General features: G+C 43.6%; 1 protein-coding gene across 1 annotated transcript in view; it reads left to right on the top strand.

Moving 5' to 3' along the window:
- Window positions 1–23,262, top strand: part of LOC138258627 (adenosine deaminase domain-containing protein 2-like) — a 239,768-nt gene that overhangs the window by 46,608 nt on the left and 169,898 nt on the right. The window contains exon 2 of the mRNA XM_069205965.1: window positions 21,400–21,659. Coding sequence (XP_069062066.1) covers window positions 21,404–21,659 — 256 coding nt within the window. The 5' untranslated portion in view covers window positions 21,400–21,403. The remainder of the gene's footprint in view (window positions 1–21,399; window positions 21,660–23,262) is intronic.

The following is a 23,262-nucleotide window of genomic DNA, read 5'->3' as shown; positions in this document are numbered from 1 at the left end:
CAGGGTTGGTGCATGATGCCTTTGTCCTGAGGAATAGCTGCATCCCAAATGTGATGGCCCAACTACAGAGGCACAGGGTGTGGCTAATAGGTGATCCCAGGTTCCCAGTATATGTTGGTGTATGGGTTAGTGTGTGGGCCATATGGGTTAGTGTGTGGTAAATGTTGTCCCTCCAAATTTGCAGGTGAATCTGGTTACCCCAACCTATCATGGCTGCTGACCCCGGTGAGGAATGCCAGGACAAGGGCGGAAGAACATTATAATGAGGCACATGGGCGAACAAGAAGGATCATTGAAAGAACCTTTGGCCTCCTGAAGGCCAGGTTCTGGTGCCTCCATCTGACAGGTGAATCCCTGAGCTACTCACCCAAGAATGTCTGCCAGATAGTAGTGGCATGCTGCATGTTGCACAACCTTGCCCTGAGACGCCATGTGCCTTTTCTGCAGGAGTAGGAGGCTGGAGATACCCGTGTGCCAGCAGTGGACCCTGTGGACAGTGAGGCTGAGGAGGCAGGGGGATGAGGATGAGGACAACAGAACAGCAGTGATCCGGCTACACTTCTAATGACACACAGGTAAGACCGTGTTACTTCACTTTTCAATGGCATTTGTTTGAATTTCTGTGGCACTGCCTTGCTGTTTTTTCCACTTCTATGCCCACTTGCTGTACCCTTAGGCAATTAATTTTGCAGATGTTGGTGACCTCACACATGCTCGTGGTGTGATCACTGCAGCCGGCTACAGGTCATTAATCTATGCTCATTTTCTGTTTAGTTGAATTGCAATGTTTATACCTGTTTAAATGAATACGTACTTGAAAAATTTGACATACGCCAAACTTATTTTTTTCCAAGGGTGTTTATTGAAGTGCTAAATTATTGAGGGGCAAGTGCAATGGGATAGGGTGATGATGAAGGAAAGTCCCAGGGGATTTTTGTTCCAGTCTGTTTGTAGCACAGGTGCATTGTCATTTCAAGGTGGACAGGGTGACAGGGTGGGACACATGGATGATAATCAGAGTCTCATTTCCTTGCGGGGTCTTGGCAAGTGTCTCTGGCTTCTCTCTGGATTGCAGGGACCATTTGCGGGGTGGTTCTCCTTCTGCGGGGGGAGGGGTGCGGGTGGCCTGTGAGTCTTGTGGCGGGGCCTCCTGTCCACTAGCGGCAGCGGAGGTGGAAGGCTGTTCAGACGTCTGGCTAGGGGCAGGGGCCCGCTGTTGTGTGACTGCCTCCCTCATAATATTGGCCATGTCTGCCAGCACCTCTGCTATGGATATCAGGGTGTTGTTGATGTCTTGCAAGTCCTCCCTGATCCCCTGGTACTGTCCCTCCTGCAGCTGCCTGTTCTCCTGCACATTGTCCAGGATCTGGCCCATTGTGTCCTGGGAATGTTGATATGCTCCCAGGATCTCTGCAAGTGCCTCCTGGAGAGTCTGTTCCCTAGGCCTGTCCTCCCCCTGGCACACAGCACTCCTCCCAGTTTGCCTGTTGGCCTATGCCACTGTCCCATGAACCGTGTGCCCACTGCGACTGACCCCACGTCCCTTATTGTCATGGGTATGAGGTGTGCCCTAGATCGCTGTAGAGGTGGACACACTGCTGATTAACGTGTCCTGGGGACAGAGGGATGGGTACGCTGGGTGGGTGCTGTGGTGGTGTTTCTTGTTGGAGGAGGCTCTCTGGTGGTGTGTGACTGGGCCTGGGTACCCGGCTGTCCAGAAGTCCCTGATGGCACAGGTTGGTCATCAAGATCCTGAAGACCAGAATTGCTGTCATCACTGTGGGCCTCTTCTGTTGGGGGACTGGATATTGCTGGCACCTCCTCTCCACTGACATTGGTTGGGGTACCTGTGGGGCTGTAAATGATGTGTTATGGTTTCTGTGTCTGACATTTTGTGTATCCGTGGCTTGCCCTCTTTGGTTGTATTTGCCCTGGTAGCTTTCACTTGTGTATGTTTGTGTGTGGTGGGATGATTAGTTCTCTATAGTGTGCATGCTTTAGTGATGAGTGCCCATGCAGGGCTGTGAGTGGTGTCCATGCAATGGTAGAGCACGCAGGGCTTGGCATTGGTGTAAGTGTGATGGTAGGGTGTGGGGGATGGAGTGGAATGATGGGAGTGAGGGTGGGGATATGTGATGGCATGCAGATAGGGGGTAGTAGTATTAGAGAGTTGACTTACCAGAGTCCAGTCCTCCTCCTACTCTGGCCAGGCCCTCGGGATGCAGAATTGCCAAGACTTGCTCCTCCCGTGGTTTTAGTTGTGGGGGAGTAGGTGGTGGTCAACCACCAGTCCTCTGTACAGCAAGCTGGTCTCTTGGTGCAGTGGAACGTACCTTCCCCTGTAGTTCTTTCTACCTGTTCCTGATGTCATCCCTAGTTCGAGTGCTGTCCGACGGCGTTGACCCTGTCCACGATTCTCCGCCATAGCTCCATCTCCCTAGCTATCGATATCTGCTGCACCTGTGCTCCAAATAACAGTGGCTCTACCCTGATGGTTTCCTCCACCATGACCCTTAGCTCCTCCTCTGTGAAATGGGGGCGTCTTTATGGTGCCATTGGTGTTGTATGAGGTGTGTAGGTGAGAGTGTGTTGGATAATGTGTTGGGGTGTGTGATCTGGGGTGCGTGAGTGGTGTATAGGTGTGAGTAGTGTGTGGCTCTGGTTGTCTCTGTGGTCTTACTGTCTCTCTGCTGGCAATTTTGTAATGGTAAAGAGTTGTGGGTAATGTGGGCCAAAGCTTAACTAATAAATATTTGTAAGTCACCCTAACTCGGCATTATGTTCCACATGGCAGGGTGCATGGCATTCAAAAGTATACATGTAAAGGTTTAATGGTATCCTAAGAGTGACAAGCTGGCTGTTCAATCGGAAAACCGTGGGGAGCAATATTACATACTAATACTGTATCTCAAGAATGTTACTAGCCAGACAAATAAACTATTTGTAATAGTTATTAGGCATATAATGCAATGGTGAAGTCTTTATTTTTTATTAATATTATGGAAAAGTAACTTTTAGGAAGTTATCTTTGCCCTGCCTGAAGTCCATGGAGGCAAAATCTGCATTTTGCTCTCACACTTCAGTCAGCCAATAATTAGCATTTGAATAGGCGTGAGTGAGGTGCGATCTTGCTTCTAGGTGCAAACGATGGGTTAACCTGAATGGGCAGAAATGTTCCATCTGAACCTAAATGAGTATGCAGGGGAGGGTTGAGAGGATCCTTCTTGACATTAAAATGTCAAGACCTGCTTAAATTTCACATTGTGCTTGACTGATCTGCTGCGGTTTTTCATATTCACTTCAAAGTTTTCCTCTTTCTCAGGCAGATGAGAGCAGACACTTGGGCAGGGCCCTTCTTTTACCCTCACCCTGACAGTCAAAGGACAAAGGCAGGATGCCAAATCAATTCTTGTGTATCCCATGTCTGAAAACTCGGCTTTGTTCTACCAGACTTCTGTCTCTGAGATTGGTGTGGGTACAGAGACTGCCTTAAACTCTAACTTGGTGCTGGGGTTGGGAGGACACTATGATTACCATAGTCTCTGAGGGGTGGGGTGTGCGTGGGGAGTGTACTAAGTTTAGTGTGTGAAAGACTTCAGCCTAATGTGGGGAGGGTTAACACCAGCAACCTTTATCCCAGCATTGATGGCTTCCCCAGAGGTCATACTCACCAGTTGCTGCCAGGCATTAATGTGGCATCTCCAGTGAACCACTTCTGTTCTTCCACTGGGCCAGTAGTGTTCTGAAGAGGGGTAAACATGTTGACTCAGGCTGGAGAAGAGCCTGAAAGACTGGAATTGCTCACCTTTTTGCACCCATGACAGAGAAGTGGACTGCAAGGGTCATAAAACTGACCTCCTGTTAAAGTTACAGGGACAGAACAAGCTACAAGAGAACTTTTCCTGCAATTCCCCCCTAACCAGTGGAAAATGAACTTGGACTTGACCCTGTTGGTGACCTATGCCTGCTACCTTAGGAGCCTCCACTGTTCCCATCAGAATGTAAAATCTTGGACTAGGGCGGACTGCGGTCTGGCTCAAATTGTGCCAAGGTCCTGTTCTAGCACAACCTTTGGTTATCATTGGCACTTTGTGCATATTGCTGTTATTTCTACTCAACATTTTAAAAATTCATGCCTCTGGTTCTCCTTATTGGATTTGTCATTTGGTGTAATTTTGTTTATTAAATGTTACTATTTTTCTGACAAGTTTTGGGATTTTGATTGTCTTGCATTTTGACTTTATTACGTTTTTAGTACTGCATAAATATTTAACTCATTGCCATTAAGTTAAGCCTGTCTACTCTATGCCTTCGCTACCAGGGGTTTAACCTTGCGTTTATTTAGTGACTTAAGTGATTCACCTTGTCAAAGATTGATTGTTATTTGAGTGGGTACTTACACCCATCAGCTAATACTCCAGTTTCTTACACGCATTGCCGTATGATTATTTACGGTTTTAACTTTTGAAACCAAGTAGGAGGCCATTGTGTTTTTCGTCCTCGAGCTAAGCACAGGAAATATAATTAGACATGGAACATAAATGATAGCTGGTTTGTGTTTCATTCTTTGAATAAGTTAAGTGTTTTTTACAGATTGGGACGATGATTTTCTCCAGCTGCCTTCTGCCTTTTGAGTGAGGATCTTAATCTCACGGAGAACAAGGTATATGGAGATGGGTGTGCACTGTTATAACAATTTATTGAAGGCACTGAGTCCTCAAGGATCGTAATCATGTGGGCGGAGACTCTTCAAGCATCAAATTAGGGCCAGTGAAACCATCCAGATGCTGTGATCTTTGGTTAACTGAGCTTTACTCCTTAACATGGTTTCTATAAACTGTAGTAGTTGGAGATCTCACTCGCCATGCTTGTTGGTGATTATGTTTAATGTGGGTGCTCATATAGAAGGTTAAAAATAAATTGAATGTGGCCTTTCCTTTACAGGAGGAATGAGACTGGGCTCTAATAGCAGAGGCGGAGTTACGTTACTAATTGAGGATTAGGATTTGCCTCCAATCTTTGTTCAGTTGGATAATGGGGTTGAACTGGAACTGGTGAACAGTAACCCATTAAAAGTATAGTTACAGAACAATTTCATGTGCCCTTCAATATAGGGAGTGTACACGTTTGAAGGTCTTGAATCTGTTAACCCATATAGGTTGTATTCTAGATGTCAAGTACTTTCCCAGCAGAGTTTTCATCCGATGGGACATACAGACTTGGCACAGATAGACTTGCTTTTTGTATGTTAACGGCATGGCTGTACAGCCTTATTTCTTAAATATTGATACTGTAAAGTGCTCTAGCACCTCTGAGTAATGTCTGCTATATAAAAATGATTAAGTAAATGAAATATTGGTCTACTGGCCTACCCATGCTCAGTTGTCAGCTGCTGGACCACTCACTCTCCCAACGCCTATGACAATATGGTACCCAATGGAAAAGCACTAGGTGTCAGAGGAGCAACTGAAGGAGGTAAATAGAATATCGGAGAGAGGGATGCAGTGGCTGGACCGGGACAGAGATGGTCAGAAAAGTAAGTGCCTCCTGTTTTCCTAGATGAAAAACTGGGACAGTCCCACTAGTAATTAAACAAAAAAAGTAATAAACAGTATTTGGTAATATTGCCACACAGCCCTGCCTTTGTTAACAGTTGTAGCACAACCGCACTACCCCAGTTCTTAAATACTGGTCTTCTGGGTGACTGATGTGCATTTGTGTGAGCTGCTAAACCCCTCACTCCTAGTACTTCCATAAACGCACACGCAATATGACAGCCAAGGGAGAAAACCTAGACGCCAGAGGAGCAGGTGAGGAAAGTAAATCAAGTGGGAGGGAGCAAAGGAAACAGTGGTGGACTGGCACAAATGTAGTCCCACAGATATGTAGCGCACAAAACTCGAGAACAGCTGTCCCAAAAATCAGTAAATGTGGCTCAGGTCCCCTGTATGAAAACAAGCATTTGCAAACCAATAGGTCTCAACTCTGCTTAAGCTTTTGCTTTAGTCTATTTTAGCTGTGTTGTACAACAGTGTGGTTGTACAGTATATTTAAATGTTTATTGAAAATTGCTATGAAACGCCCATTATTTTGTTATTTATTAAGGCATGAGGGATGTTGTGAGCTAAGAAGTGAAATGGAAACGAACTAGTAACACAAACAATGGCTGTCCTAAGTATCATAATATAGGCAACACTGGCTTTTTTATATGGGGTTGGAAGTGCTTTTTATAGAGGACAGGATGGGTGGTAGTAGGGAATAAGCAATTCGGATAATGAGGAGGAGATAGTAAATGTGCACCATGTTTCTGGGAAAGGACTGTTTTAATTAATTTATTAAATGTTTATATTGATGGAAATTATTTGTAATTAAAGGGATGCGGTGGCAGTGATGATGGGAGGTAAGAATGAAGTTTGAAAGTGGGAGGGCAGAAGCAACATGGAATATTTTTTTATTTTTAAATTGTACTGGGATGTTGCAAACGTTGGCTGTGGTTCATATTTTTTTGTATGTTGGGTGAGGATTATAGACAATGCCATATTGTGACGGAAGGCACAACCTGGCTAAGGGGCAAGGTGATAGGAAATAAGCAGCATGTAAAGAGGAATGGGCTATTTAATTAAATGGCATCCAGTAAGTATCTTGAAGCAATCTTTCAATTTATTGTTAGTATTTAAAAAGCAATGTGTGCTTATTGATTGATTAGTGAAAGCACATCAGTAATAAGGACATGTTTTAGGTGGACAAGCAGAAGTAGAGAATCGAAATGCTATTCAGCCAGTGGTTGACGTTGAATTTGTTTTGGCTATTTAAATCCACATTTGTTTACATTTGATAAAAAATGTTTACATTTATATTAGTTATAATATGCATGAAATTCCCGTATGTGCCATGCCACCAAAGGATTTTTATAATGAAAATAGTTTCTGTGGCAAGTACCTTCAAATTGATGTTTGCAAATAAAAGGCGAAATGTTGTAAGTCGGGGAAGGGGCATGAGGACATGAAAAAAACATAATTTTAGTTTCCACTCTGACATAGCAAGTGAAATAAATAGGCTTCTGCTGTTCCATTATCTGAAACTAAACCAAATGCAAGTCGTGTGTGTTTAACAGGTAAGCAGTCCCCATGAGTGTGTGAGCTAATAATGAGAGCTTTTTTGGTTTGGAAAGCACAGTAAAAGTGTGTGCTTGAAGTTTTATTTTTTAAATTTTTTTGGCACATTAGAGTTGAAAATAAAACTTAGGTTTTGTGTGACATGCATTCACATTATCTTTAATGTTTTAATTTGGAACACCTAAAACCTTTTGGCAGTTACACTTGCTTCAGTAGGGAATCTGTGAATGAATGTGTAAATACTCTGCTATGGAAAACTTGCAAAGTATTTTTCAGAAAACATGTGGGAATTTTGTTGAAAAAGGACATTTTTTTTTAAGTGCCCAGAAGAGCATGTTATATAAATAACAGAAAAGAATGTGTAAGAAGCACTTAGAGTATTTAATGTTATATTTTAAAGATGACTATAACGTTTGCCCTTATGGTAAATTTTTGGGCACCTGTAAGGTAAAATAAGTGAAGGGTTAACATTTTTCCTGTGCACCTTTTTTATGTCATAGGAATGTAATACAGATTTGGGAGATAAGCAACAACACCAGAACGCCTAAAGTTGAAGGAAGTTGTGAAAGCAATAGCTTAATTTGGGAGTATGCAGGAGAAAGAGAAACAAACGGAACTTAACCTGTGAGAGTCGGAATAAATAGGCGATGTAAAATGTATGCATATGAAATCGATATTTTAATTAAAAAAAAACCTAGTTAACCCATAAAGGGCGTGGACACAGACACATTAATTGTACTTCAAAATCATTTACTCAAAAGAAATTGAAATGTTAAAAAAAAAAAAGTTAAAACATAACAGAGGCTAAAGTGTGACCGGTTGACTGTAAAATAACAATAAACTTCACTTTATTGAGTTTACCCTTGTTTTTAGCTTTAGAGAGAAAGCAACATGTTTGTAGCTGTAAAACTGTGTAAAGGGCTTAGAGGCAGAGAATGGAGGAAGGAGGTACGTGGTTCCAGCGAAAAGTCTTCACTTTGTAAATATAGAATCATCTTTTAGTTCCGGTGTAGGCTAAACAGCCTGTTATCTTGTGTAAAACTATACATTTTAGAGTGCTTATAGGAAAAGTGAAAATGAGAAGAAAACTTTTTCCGGTCATCAATGTACTGTTGAAATATCAGACCCATCTTTTGCGTTGTTATCAATAATGTATGAAGTAAAATTAAAAAAATACACTCTCAAAACCTGGCATGAAAAATACACGGGCAGTATGGAACAAATAATAAAATTCAGAACATAATTAACATGCAGTATCAAAGAGAGTTTAAAACTAAACAAAAGATTGTAGACAGTCACTTGAAGTGAATGTTTACCAATGAATGAAGTATGTGCAAATAATGTCCCATATACCGATCATAAACTGCAAACCTGAAAGCATATATGCTGGCTTTGTTCAAACCAAAAAAAGTTAAAATTCAGGACGTGGTGAGGTGCACGGTCAAAGATTGCTTTAATGTAATGAAAAATAAAATGCAGGGTCTGTACGAAGTATACTAAAGCTAAAGAAGTGCAGGATAGGTGTTTCCGAGATGCACTTGCATACACTCATGAAAGCTAAATAAAAAATGCATAATCTGTACAAAGTACACTAAAGCTAAAGAAACGCAGTAAAGATGTGGCTAAGATACAGTCTCAAGTACTGAAAGCTAAATAAAATACCCCCCACAAGAAAAGCAGTGGAAAGACACCTGTACTTAACCATGTTCCATGGGTGGGTTCAGCAAGTCAAGCAATCACACGCTGGCCACATACAATCAGGTATATAAGAGGTCCTGAACAGGGACACCTCCACTATACCAGTTAATGTAAGAAAATGGATGAGCTATATAGCAAGGCTGGGGACTTGTCCTGCAGCACACTCCTTTATCTCTTTGGTCCAGTCAGATTTATTTGTTCAACACTCAGCTCATCCTTTGATAACTATGGCACAGGGCAGCAAGGCTTAGCGTAAGAAGAATGTGTAAAGCATTTAACGGCACCAAACTACTAAATAAAGTCACCAAACAAGAAAGACACACAACAGTTTATAAAAATATAGCATATTTTTATGAATTTTAGAGTCCTTGATGACTAAAAACTCCAGAAGGGTTCTGGAGATACAAATTTCTAAAGCATTTAAAAACTTTAACACCAAGACCAAAAAAGCATTGGCAAGTCAAAACTTTGCAAACATTTGAAACTTTTGGCGACTCTGACCTGGGTTGGGCGACCAAATCCACCAGGATTGAGGTCTAGGAGTCTAGCAAGTAAACTTTGGACCGATATCTGTCCACCAGAGCCTCTCTAGGGTGAGTTCCAAACTTTATAGTACAACCTCATAAACTTCTATGGAATAGTCCTGATGCAGGGATACAGGCTTAAAGATGCTCAGTGGAAGCTCCAGTTGCTGTGTGGTCCAAGAGGGTAAAGTCTGATCGAGTTCTTGGACCACACGTTATTGTGGGAGACTCTGGCCACGGATCTTAGGGCCCCAGGAAGCCCTCTATGAAGGGGTCACAGGCCTGTCAATGCATACCTTTTGTTCTTGCAACACTGTGGTTCTGGTGCAAACCTTTGTTGGTGGCTAGTGCCCTTGCAGTTCAGTGAATCTGGTCTCTGACAGCTGTCCCAAGTCCAGCAGACACTTGTGCAGACTTAAGCTATTTTGGATTAATTTGTTAGTGCGCCAGGCGACTGGTGGTAACAAAGCTGTTTTCGGCTCTTTCCGCACTTGCGTCCCTGGAGTGGGTTCCAGGGCATAGCCACCCGATCCTTGGAGTCTCTGCTGTGAATTGTGGCCAGGAATTAACATTTCCCCAGGCCAGGCATGCAGAACAGGTTACAAACTCCACTAACCAGAGTGCAGCAGATGCAGTTTTTCTGGCGCCGTAGCCTCTTTGTGTACTTCAAAAGGGTGCAGAATGGTCTGTCCTTGGTCCAAATCCAGCGAGTACTAACTTATCGGGTGTCAGGGGTGCCTATTATATCCCTGTAAGGTGCCCTGAGGGGACAATGCAGTCACTAGCCAGTGGGCTAGTAAGTCCTCTCCAACCTGGTGACACAGTTCCGGTGATGTGTGACATCTGGTTATCCCAGATAGCTCTTCCTTGAGTGTGATGAAATTGGTAGCACAGTCATTGGGGCGTGGCTACCACAGGTGACACACTCATGGAAAACTGTTCTAAAACCGATTTTCCTTCCTTTAACCCTGGCTCTACTTTGTCTAGGGAAAACAAAAGGCTTCCTGTGCCGGAATGTTGTCACAGTGGCTCTTCAAAGGCGGCATCGCACTTTGATGCCTGCCTTTCAAGCTAACACCCTTTGCAGTACATTGTGTGGGTGGGGGTAGCACCTCAAGTGCTGCAACAGCCTTTGTTGTCTGCCTGGGAGTCGTTCACACATTTCCTCAGGTGGGCAGAATCCTGTCTCAGTCCCTGTGACTATGTGAAGTCACTGGACTAGCTTGGTAAGAGTATGGCCACTTTTGTAAAAGTGGCCAGCATTAAAGTGGACATAAATGTTGACTGCACCATTTAGTCATATTTGATGTCCTCTTTAATTTGATACCTTACATGACTGGGTTAGGTAGCTTCTGTCAGAAGTTACACGCATTGGAGTGCCAACTGTTAACTCTGCATTTACCTTTATAAGGCTAGCTAACTGTCCTCAGCATGCACCAACAATTAAGGCTTTGCTGTATAGACATATTCAAAATATGTCCATCTTAACAATTTACAGCTCATTGCTATAGGGCTACATAGGCCTGCCTCAGAGAAGACTTACCTACATAGTTAAGGGACTTACGGGGACTTCGCCATTACCCCTAATGACAAAGTCAGATGTGCAGTGCATGCACTACCTCTTCAGTCTGCAATGGCAGTTGAAAGTCATTTTTTCACTTTGTCTCAGAGTGACACAACCAGTGCTGCAGCTCGTGTGGATAGCTAGCTTGTAAGCCTTTGGTACCTGGGTACAATATACTAGGGACTTCTAAGTAAGTGAGCACATGCCAGTTGGGGGTATCTAATTCCACTTCTACTTCAGAAAAGGGAAAGAACACTGTCACTGAGGTCTGGACAGCAGGCCTCAGTACACTGAGTCGAAAAAACAGCAACTAATAGTCCCAAAAGTTGGGAAAAACCTACAAAAAGTCTGTTTTCTTAAGTTTAAAATAAATAACAAAGAATAGCAGTGAAGCCACCTTTGTTAGCATTTGTGGAATAGCTGTGGAGTCCTTTTCTAATCAGTTTAATGCCATCACTACTCTGACCCACATTATTATCAAATGTGACGTTTCATAAGCGTTTCAGGAATATTAGTTGGCAAATTTACCAGATCATCACAAGTTGATCCTCTGTAGGCCGAATGGAGTGGAGTGTAGGAAATTGATGCTACAACTTAAATATCCATGGTTGCATCTAAGTCTGGCAATTTGACATTGTTGTATTATGACATGCAGTAATGCAGGGGACAATACTATTTTGCACTAAAACCTTTTCTTTAGTTGAAAACTGGATTGAAACTTGGCCTGGGCAACGTTTTAGTTGCGGGGGAGTAATTTTGGCAATTTTACATTATCCTTTTGATGCAAAACTACAGAAAAATCACACCGTTATGGCGGTTTGCTTAATTATGAGTAATTTGGCACAAAACTCCTACCACAGGAGCGCAAGAACCACAGACTTAGCAAGCATGAGTGGCTGCTACTTTTGTGTTCTGTTTCATTTGATGCCATTACATAAAAGTTAGGTTACATTCCTTGTGTAATTCCACACAATCTCTCATAATTTTGCATAATTGCATTACAGCAAGTCACACTCTTCCCTAATTAAGATGCCACTATAAATGAAATCACCAGTAAACTAATTATGTAAAAGTCTGCAGAATAAGTGGTATGGTCATTGATAAAGGTGTGTGTGTGTGTGTGTGTGTGTGAGAGAGAGAGAGAGAGAGAGAGAGAGAGTGTAACATGAAGCATTTACTAGATTATTATAAAGAGTGTGCAGGTTTGAAGCAGACAGCGTGATTGAGAAGTTACTTGAATGATGGTGAAAGGTTGATAAGTCATACAGTGATTGTAAGATCGTAAGCCTGTAGGAAGTATTGCAAAGGTGACTATATGAAGAGTGTGTTGTGTTGAATGACAAATCTAGAGAGGGACTATGGGTGAAAATTAGCATGAGCGATGGTGACATGATTTTAAATGAAAGAATATTGTTAAGAATATAGTGAGTGACATCAGTAGTCTTAAGATGAAGAAAACGTGGTGCCCAATCACAAAAATGCGATTGTTGAATTCTAGTTGATGATGGTTTCAAGTGTGGCAAATAGTAGCAAGTGTGTAGTAGACGATAGCACAAATGTAAGGAGCTTCATAGGGAATAGAAACAGTAGTAAGTGATGGAGCCAGGTTGGTATCGAGGTGGAATTCAGTCAGTGTTAAAGCTAATCAATCAATCATAAGATTTATAAAGTGCACTACGTACCCGTGAGGGTTTCAAGGCGCTGGGGAGGGGGGGGGGGGTGCTGTTCACTGATCGAAGAGCCAGGTTTTGAGGAGCCTTCTGAATGCGGGGAGATCTTGGGTCTGGCGGAGGTTGGTCGGAGGGAGTTCCAAGTCTCTTGGTGGCAAGGTAGGAGAAGGATCTGCCGCCGGAGATCTTTTACTGGATGCGGGGACGGCGGCCAGGCGAGGTTCGTGGAGCGGAGCTGGCATGTGGGGGTGTAGAAGTTGAGTCTGCTGTTTAGGCAGGTCCGGTGTTATGGAGGGCCTTGTGTGCGTGGATGAGTAGTTTAAAGGTGATCCTCTTGTCCACAGGGAGCCAGTGGAGGTCTCTCAGATGGTGGGAGATGTGGTTGTGGCGGGGTACTTTGAGGATCAGTCGGGCGGAGGCATTTTGGATGCACTGGAGGCGTTGTAGGCGTTTGGCAGGGATGCCTGTGTAGAGTGCGTTGCCGTAGTATAGCTTGCTGCTGACGAGGGCTTGTGTCACGGTTCTTCTTGTTTCAGTCAGGAGCCACTTGTAAATCCTGCGGAGCATGCAGAGGGTGTTGAGGAAAGGAGGAGAAGACTGCGTTGACCTGTTTGGCCATGGAGAGGGAGGAGTCGAGGATGAATCCTAGATTTTGTGCATGGTTGGTGGGAGTTGGAGGGGTTCCCAGTGTGGTCGGCCACCATGAGTTGTCCCAGGCTGAGGGGGTGGTTCCAAGGATGAGGACTTCAGTCTTGTCCGAGTTCATCTTTAACCGGCTGTTCCTCATCCATTCGGCGATGGCCTTCATGCCCTCGTGGAGGTTGGTTTTGGCGGTGTGCGGGTCTTTGGTGAGGGAGAGGATGAGCTGTGTGTCGTCGGCGTAGGAGATGATGTTGAGGTCGTATTGGCGGGCCGTTTGTGCGAGGGGGGCCATGTAGATATTGAACAGTGTAGGGCTGAGGGATGAACCTTGGGGTACGCCGCAGATGATGTCGGTGGCTGTGGATCGGAAAGGTGGGAGGCGTACACTTTGGGTTAGGCCGTGGAGGAAGGAAGCGATCCAGTCGAGGGCTTTGTCTCTTATTCCGGCTTTCAAGAGGCGGGCTAACAGGGTGCGGTGGCAGACTGTGCCAAATGCGGCAGAGAGGTCCAGGAGGATGAGGGCTGATGTTTCTCCGTTGTCCAGTTGGTGTCTGATGTCGTCTGTGGCGGCTAGGAGGGTGGTCTCGGTGCTGTGGTTCCGTCTGAACCCAGATTGGGAGGGGTCCAGGATGTTGTTTTCTTCGAGGTAGCGAAGCTAAGTTTTTCTTGTGCCTCTCTAGTACTTGGGCCCACTGCTTTTGTCATTTTATTCATTTATTATAATATTAAATACCATATAACAGATGCCACAAGGTGAGTGCCCGGTTTGGCAATGTGTGCTTTTTGAGACTAAGACATATTTATGCTTTTTACAAATGTTTGATGGTGAGGGCAAGGAAACGCCCACAACAATTGTTTTACAAAAAACATGTCAAAACAAGACACTCATTGACAAAACCAAAAGGCTGACCACCAATATCAGACCTATTGGCTTTGCTGATGCTTGTTTATTTCCTTGTTTCCCTTAATATTGTTGAAACTGGTTACACTGATTTTTATTTTTTTCCCCATTAAGAATATTTTTGGGACATACTAGCATGCATCAACACATTTTACTAAATGGTGCTTCAAAGCAATGGTACCTAAAATTTCACAGTAGTTTAGCAGAACATTTTTTCCCTAGGTGCGTTTTTAATGAGCATTTAATTTTGAAAGCAAAGGATCACTCTTGCTTTCAAGCATATGCAAATATTTGCACCTACATAGAGCATTCTGGAAGCATTAAAGGTAGCCTCAAATTGTTAAACGCTGCAAACATGTCTTACACATTTTTATGCTGGACCCACTGTCAGTAGTGCAGTCCGAGCACAGAACACTTTGAGGCCTCACCCCATAATGAAGGATTTGTATTAATAAACCATAAATACAAGTTCAAGCAGCATTAACATTTGGACACAAATACTACCATAACTGTATAGAATGCTCTTCCCTGATTCATAGTGTGGTACTTGCAGCCAAAGGGTTGGTGCTGCAGGGGGTCGGGCCTACTTGTCCCAAGGACAAAATAAATAAATATGAAAACTTGTTGTCCTTGACCCCAAATAATATGTCCTGGGCATCGAGCTATAGCAATTCCACACCCCTGTTTGTCTCTCTCCTTTTGGTGCCTTTCTCTCTTTTGCTCTATGTCAAGGTCTGGTAGTGAAAAAAACAGTCCCAGTCCACATCATTGAGTGCTAGTGCCCACCACCTGCAGCCACCAGCTCCTTGCTCTCTAGGGCATCTTGGTATTTCAGAAGAGGCATCGGATGCTCGCGTGCCCCTCTGTACTATCAGGATCAGGTCAGTTCACATCTTTCACTGGTATGAGTACAAGGAGCCTTTGCATGGTGATGTGGGAACACTTTGTCTAGGCGCTTGTGCATTATTACAGACATGGGCACAAAGGTAATAAACCTGTTGGGAGGTGCACTGACTGTGCGCTACATAGAGTTGGTTGTCAGTCAGTGTGCCACCCCCAGCCCAGAGGGTGTGGCTTGGCAGTAAATCACAGGGGGTCCCAGGAACACCTTAACCATCCTCCCTCTTCGAAGAGGGGCAAGTCCATATCCAGTGATAGGAAAAAAATTATATATATATATATATATATATATCTCTTAAACCAATATCATCTGAGCCATAGCATCCTGCCGTCGGGCTTCACCTCCTACCGCTGGAGCCCAGTTTATCAGCTAACAGACTACCATGGGGGAAAAATTAGAAAAGGAAGGGGCGCTGTACCATATTGTCTTGATTATCCCGCCCAGGCACATTGCCCCCAGAGGAAGGCAGATTTGGGGAGTTCATCTTTTCTTTCTGCCCATATGTCAAAACTACACCCAAAGAAAGTTCAGTTTCCTTTCACTTACATTGGAAATGGCTGCCGTATTCAGGCTCTGGGTCAGTTGGCACCGAGAGAAACCATCCATCCCTGGACATTTCTAAAACTTGGTGACCCAGGGCAATTATGGGTGGGTTGGGTGGAACCCTGCATGTGTTGTAATCAAGAACGCCCTTCAAGTGCTAAATATATGTTAAAACATCCAATTCAAATGTCTAGGTTTCAGAACTGTCCAGTTTGGTAGGTTTCCCTGGGTGCTGGCTGAACTCATGCCCAAAATACCACAGCTACCCACATCTCCTGATAAATTGACATTTCAATGAAAAATTTCAATGTTGCATTTATAGGCCTTTCTTATTGTAAATGCTGTTTGCCCACTTTTTTTTTTTTTTTTTTTGTTTTTTAAAAGACGTGTGTGCAGAAACAAAGAACAGTAGATCATTGTTTCCAAAATGCCCTCTGATTCACATGATATTACGGGGAGCATTACATTTAGAGTCTAAGGGGGAGAACACTATTCCTAAACTCAGATTCTTGGCCACATTTGGAAAAACCTCGGATTTTGCATTCATTATACTTTACTATATGTATACATACATGGTCAGTACACAAGCAAAATGTATTTCTAAGCTGCAGCTCAGTTGATGACTCTGGATGTGATTTTGGACAGCCAACAAACGTGTATCCCTGCAACTGGAAGAGTGTGACTGTCGAAAAGTAATATACTGAACGTCTGTCTGGGTAATCATTACAGATCAAAACAATTTTACCTATTTCTGTTTTTTTCTATTTACTTTCATTGTTTTTTTAGTTAAAAAAATTATCTTTGTGAAACCATGAGGATCTACTCCAGTAACCCCTTGCTGGTCAGAATTGTCTACTAGTCATAAATGTACAACTTTATCTTTTCTCCCCTAGCTCTCGCACTTCATTCCCCTACAAGCTGCAACAATTGAAAATGTAGTCTACTGTTAGAAATGGGGTTAGTAGTTGGCAGTGGTTTTCACCCTAAGTAGGGACCCTTGTTATAGTCAGAACAAGGGAGCGACACAGCTAAGATAACCCCTGTTTCACACCCTTGGTAGCTTGAGATGAGCAGTCAGGCTTGTCTCAGAGGCACTGTATAAAGTCTTGTGTACGCACACATGCATACACACACACCCACCCTCTCCCCAGGACTCCACACCAGTTTAGAAACATAACCAATATTTATCTGAATAAAACGTGACCAAAACTACATAAATCCAACATACTCAAGCAATCACTTTTAGAAAATTGCAAAGAGTCTTAATCCAGAGAAATCATTGGTTGTATCTTTTTAACATACAGTACCTGGGATGCTTCAAAAACAGACGTTGCTAGCCGCAGAGGAGGTGAGGTGCTAGAAAACAAAGCAATGCGTTGGTTACTTACTGACAGGGGAGATGATGCCTTGTTTCTCTCCCCACAGGAGAGATGATGAGTCTGTTTCCAGTCATGCAACCTCATTTCCTTGCTGCAGTGCAGGGTCAATGCAACAATGACGCCCAGGGACGATACATGGAAACATGCAGATGCACAGTGATGATAGAGCTGTGGTGGAACGGGTGCTGCATCAGACCTACAGGCGCTGCATCGATTCTTCCACGGCAAGGCAGACGCTGCGTGGATTCTTTTGCTGTAAGCCTGGGGATGCATCGATTTTCAGACGTGGATGCGTGGATTTTCTTCCTCAGGACACCGTTTTCCAATTGCAAGAGTCTAGGCACTGGCAGATGAAGTCTTTGGTGTCCCTCAGACTTCTTAACAGGAGGCAAGCTCAGTTCAAGCCCTTGGAGAACCTTGGAAAGCAAGATGTAGAAAGCGAAGTCCAGTCCTTTCACTCCCAGGACAGAAGCAGAAGGCTAGCACAACAAAGCAACAGGCAGAGTAGCAGTTTGTCCTACAGCATCCAGCACTTCTTCCTGGCAGAATGTCCTCAGTCAAGAAGTTTTCTGAAGTTGTGGTCTCGGTGGCCCAATACTTATATCAACAATTAAATAAGGTGCACTGTTCCACAGGGAAAGACCATAGGTCAACAGGACACTGCTAAGAGTAGAAGATAGGGCCCTCACACACCCAACAGTTTTATCATACACACTGCAGCACCAGCCTGATGAGGAGCAGGCCCTGACGGGCTCCTCGAGGGGGCTCTTTGTCAGTGATCTATTTCAGTGTGTGCAGTGGTGGAGCGTAGGGGTAGAGTCAGACCTACGAGGAAAAAATAGAAGATGGAGGTGGTGGATTTAAATTGGCTCTGAACCCTACCAACTGTACGTTTATTTTATACGAGGGGTCTAAGCCAAGATTAAAAACAAAGGGAGTGAAAGAGGAAATAATGTTCCTGCACTCTACCAAAAAAGAGATCGAGACGAAGGAAGATTAATCCTTTAACTCTAGAAAAAGGTTGACATGATTCTCGCCTATAAATTGTCGACATGGATCAGTTGGCGTTTCTTAAGGACCAATAAACAGAAAACTCCTAAGTTTCACTAAAGGACTCAAACGTGTGAGGTATGTGAAAGGAATATAACTTACATAAATAGCTACCCAGAAAAAAACCTAAATAGATTTGGACCTGTGGAAACAAAAAAGGAGAGAAGGATTATACAATTACTTATGACATAACATAAACATTAAGGTGGTGCAAAAACACTCAGTGAATAAAAGCATGCATGCTAGGAGTCACGATGTTAACCTGACTAGTCATGAACCCGCCACTTCCATGTGTAAATTACCATGACAGGCTGAACAAAATAAGCTAGGTATCTCACCCTCCTGTAACAGGGAATGGGCCCCTTGGGGAAATTTGCGAGCCAAAGGACTTCTGTGACCCTGAAATACACAGAAACTCAAACATGAGCAAGTGTATGTCTAATGACAAAATTGCTATCAATGACAAGGTACATAGGGGATAAGTAGTTATCTCCCTGTATATGTGAGAGGTCAAACACAAACCGCTGTATTACCAAGACAACCAAATTGGGTGCATAGGTGAAAAAAATATAATCTCATGTGTCGACATGCAGTATATAAAATATCGTCGCTATTCTACACCCACTGGTTAGGCTGGCGTCGGAGTGCATGGTATAAGCAGAAAGTGTCATGTGAGTATGCCCAGTACTTACACTCCTTTCTGCCTTTGAAGTAGGCAAACTTCAAAGAAAAGTCTTCGTAGTGCACAAAACCCTGCCTTTCCTACCCTGGCCCCAGACATACTCCAGGGGGTTAGAGACTGATTTGTCTAAGGATTCGCACAGCCCTATTCAGGTGCAACTGTCAGCTCCTCCCACCACTCTAGCCCCGGAAGGCCCATCAGGATATGCACAGCACTCCTCAGCTCCATTTGTGTGACTGTCTAGCGTGAGTTCACAAACTGCCCAACTGTCATGCTGACCCAGACGTGTATTCCACAGCCAGGCAGAGGCACAGAATGGTTATACAAGAAAATGCCCACTTTCTAAAAGTGGCATTTTCAAACTTACATCTTTTGGTGAAGTTGGTTTTTAAATTGTATTTGAACTTGTGAGTTCAGAGACCCCAAACTCCAAATCTCTACCTGCTCCCAATTAGAATTTACACTTAAGATCTTTCAAGGCAACCCCCATGTTAACCTATGGGAGAGATAGGCCTTGCCTTAGTGAAAACCAAATTTGGCAGTATTTCACTATTGGGTCATGTAAAACACCAGTACATGTCCTACCTTTTAAATACACTTCACCATGCCCATGGGGGCTGCCTTGGGCCTACCTTAGGGATGATTGACATGTAGTAAAGGGGATGTTTTGGGCCTGGCAAGTGGGTACAATTGCCTGGTCGAACTGGCAATTAAAACTTCTCACACAGACACTGCAGTCTGAAACATGTTTACAGGGCTACTCAAGTAGGTGGCATAATCAGTGCTGCAGGCTCACTAGTAGCATTTGATTTACAGGCCCTGGGCACACACTGTGCACTGCACTAGGGTCTTGCTAGTAAATCAAGTATGTCAATCTGGGATAAACCTATGACCAATACAATTTAGACATGGAGCAATTGCATTTTAGCACTGGTCAACAGTGGTAAAGTGCCCAGAGTTCTAAAGCCAGCAAAAATGAAGTTCAGCACAGGATCAAAACAGGAGGTCAGAAGCCATAAAGATAGGAGAAACCACGCCAAGAGCTGACTGGTCTCACGGCTAATACTTGGAAAACTGCAAAAACTAGGAAGAATTTTTTTTTTTTTTTTTAATAACTACTCCTTTGCTACTAAAAGCTGGCAAGATGACTGTTTTAGGACAGTTTTCACTCTGATGCCCCTTTAAGAAAATAAAAAAACCTTTTCTTGCACAGGACTTTCCCACATTTTTTTAAAAAACAGACAATGTTTTGCTGTTAATTTTTTCATAGCCCTCTTCAGAGGGAATCCATAAAGCTTTTAAGAATCCCCAGCAATGTGTGGGGGGAGAAGAGATGCAAAGTTGTTATGGATATCTTTTGTGAGCAAATAATGAAAGCTTAAGTACATACTGGCCCAAATATTTAAAAAACGTACTTCACACATTAGTGTGGTGACTGATTCCAAATATGTATCATTCTTTGGATTCGATGCTTAATTTGTAAAATATTAACTGCTGGTGCCAAAGATTTGCTCAGGAACCTATAGCCGGAGCTATTGCATGTCAGGAGAGCTGAATTGCAATGCTGCTTAATTTTGATTCAATATGGTGTCTGTCAGTCAGCAATAGACACCCCATGCTACTTTCTCATTCTTTCAGGCTTTTTCCATCCTTGCTTTTTACTTTGTCACTGTTGTCTGTCTCTCTTCCTCCTTTGAATAGAAGCACTTGCTATTTAGCAGTGCTTTTAAATGTCAAACAGTGATAGTAGGCATTTTATGAAATGTCATATTTATTGTAAAGCAGAACATACAGTCTAGGGTTATATACTGAGAGCAGTGTTCGGAAATACTGTAGGTTTTTGAAGACTGAAATAATCTCACATAGAAACTTTGGAGACTCTAGACCTTTCATTGTTCCAGATGGTATAAATGACACATGAGGACAAAGGGTGTGATCCTTGCCCACACCATTTTAATTTGATGAACTGTTGAAGATAGAAAACTATGTGTTAGAGCAAGAACTTTCCAAGAAGAGCAACAGACATTCCATAGAGAAATGAGGTTACCTGCGATGCCAAGCATTTTGCCTAAATGTTTTGTAAACGTGTAAAGACTGTGGACTTGGAAAGTGCCTGGTGAGAAAGATGTGGGCCCTGGGCTGGTTAGGGTCAAGTGTGTGGTACTCTCTGCTCTGTTAGCCGGCCATTAAACCTTAGCCTGAGCCTTGGATTTGGTGAGTAGCATCAAATTGTGGTGTGGTCCAAACCCTGTGTTGGTTTCTATGGATGAGATAAAGTTCATTTTCAAGTGGTAGAGAACTAGCTCTGGGAGATGGGCAAGCCTTGTAGAAGGGGAAGTCTTGGTTGGTATAGGGCTTTGCTGCGGTATGACCTCTATATTCTACATTTAGGAGACAGTACCCAGACATGCATACCTATGCATTCTTGCTGCTTTTATCATGTGGGTAACGGCAGACTATTTTCAATCATTTAATCACAATACATATTTATGCTGAAAGTTAAATTCCTAGCTTTGTTTGCCTAAAATTGTTTGATACAAATAACTCAAGCTTAGTACCTGTAACATGAATATAATGCTGGTGGTTTATTATTATTATTATTATTTTTTTTTTAAATCTCAAACTTCGTTGAAAATAAATGCAGTGAGTGGTGCATCAGCCACCATTAAACTATGTTGCAATGAGTTGATTTGATTGCTGAAAAGTTATTGCCTCTGTTTATTCCTGCAGTGGGATGGCATCAGAGCAGAATCCCAAGACAGCAAGAAGTGGGCTGCGTATGGCAGCATCAATGAGACCTCCTTGGCAGACCAGTGACTCTTCGCAGCCAAGAGCGCCCTTGCAGTTGCCTTTTGAACACACCCACGAGCTACAGGGACCTAAGCCTTTAGATTTATCCCTAGAGATGCTTTCAGGTCATGATTCCAAAATGGAAGATCTTTCAACTCTCTTAAAGAACGACATCAAGCTAGATGGTGCTTGTGGAGGTGGTGAGTAACCAAAGTGATATTGAATCATGGAAACTAGAATAAACCCAGCTGTACCCAAATGATAAGCTGTTTCCTTTAAAAAATGACTCTTGATCGTACAAGGGGCGGCGTTTAATATGTGAGAGTTCTGAGAAAAAAAAAGTAGATTAATTATTCATGCAAACTTAAGGCCTGATTTAGATCTTGGCGGTGTTATCGCCAAGCCACATTGGGGGCAAGCCTAAGAAAGCTGCCAAGGCACTGCTCTTGCGTCCGTCGTATTTAAATGTTACAGTTCTGCAGGCAGTGTACTGGCGGTGGTTCGCTGACTGCGGCCGACAGCAGCGGGACTTAATGGACTACATAAAATAGCAGCGGCCATGAAAGGGAGGTAAGTCTCACACTCACACACACTGTCCTTTGGCCATGGGTGCACCCCTGCACTACACAATACAACTCCAACACACAAACACAATTACTCATTGCCAGTTCGATACAACGTAACCCGTACTTGCTGAAAACACACATTAACACATCTGTGACACAACATACACACACTATTGACACAGCCTCCACCTCCACACACCATTGACAGCGCCCCCACCGCAACCACAACAAACACACACATGCACTTCATCCAGCCCAGTACATACATACACGTACTGACTTGCACACACCCAGCAGCACAACATGACGGGTACAGGTCCCCTAGCAAAGTGTACACATGGACACAGTTGACAATTGTGAATGTAGTGTCATTGCGGTGCCAGCATAAATGAGACAATGAATATTGGTACCATAGTGACTGTTGTGTGTGCGCAATGTGTTGTAAAATCCCCACCTGTGTATGACCCACTCATGTCCCCGACATATGCATGTCACAATGAACAAAGAAATTACTCTGCCATGTATGTCTCCAGTGGTCCCCACCTCCCACGCAGTACCCACCCAATGTACCCTGGCAATGAGGCATTCCTACCTTGTAGTCCATCAAGGGGTAGGGTCGTATGTTTTCTCCATGGGTCAGTGGCAGCTAAGAGAACAGGTGTTGTTGTGTTCTGTCCAGAAGGAAGATTGGGTGAAAAGGTGAGTTTTCACCCCCCCTGCCCCTTAATCCCTCTAAAATCTGCAAGGAGTTTCAGTCAGACTGCCACTTGTTCTTTTGCGGTAAGGCACATCTAAAGCTGCACGGTGGGTAGGCTGGCTGCGGTCCTACTGGCATCCCCTTACCTGCTGTCGACGTGGCTGATGTTCCTTGGCAGAGATAGCAGCTCTAATGCAGCCATTCATCCATGGGAACGCCAATATCTAAATACAGTCAGTGGACCATCGCAGCGGTGGGTGGACGGTCATTGTGGCAGGTGGATTTACAGTGAGTTGATGGTGGGACCGTTACCGTCAACATCTAAATCAGGCCCAAAGTCTTTCCTTACCTGCTTCCTAGATGTTGAAACCTATCTGGCTTGAACCTGCCCTGCAAAAAAGGGCTGTAGCTTTACAATTTGAAGGTCCTCCCTATGCTCATCAGCGACATTAGTCAAGACCTGAAACTCAAAGCACACCAGGAGTGAATAAGAGCTCCTCTAGTGAAAGCTGTAGAGGCCACTGACCACCGATATTGCCT

Source organism: Pleurodeles waltl, chromosome 9 (genome assembly GCF_031143425.1).
Source record: "Pleurodeles waltl isolate 20211129_DDA chromosome 9, aPleWal1.hap1.20221129, whole genome shotgun sequence".
NCBI lineage: Eukaryota > Metazoa > Chordata > Amphibia > Caudata > Salamandridae > Pleurodeles > Pleurodeles waltl.
This window is presented reverse-complemented; position numbering and strand designations above follow the sequence as displayed.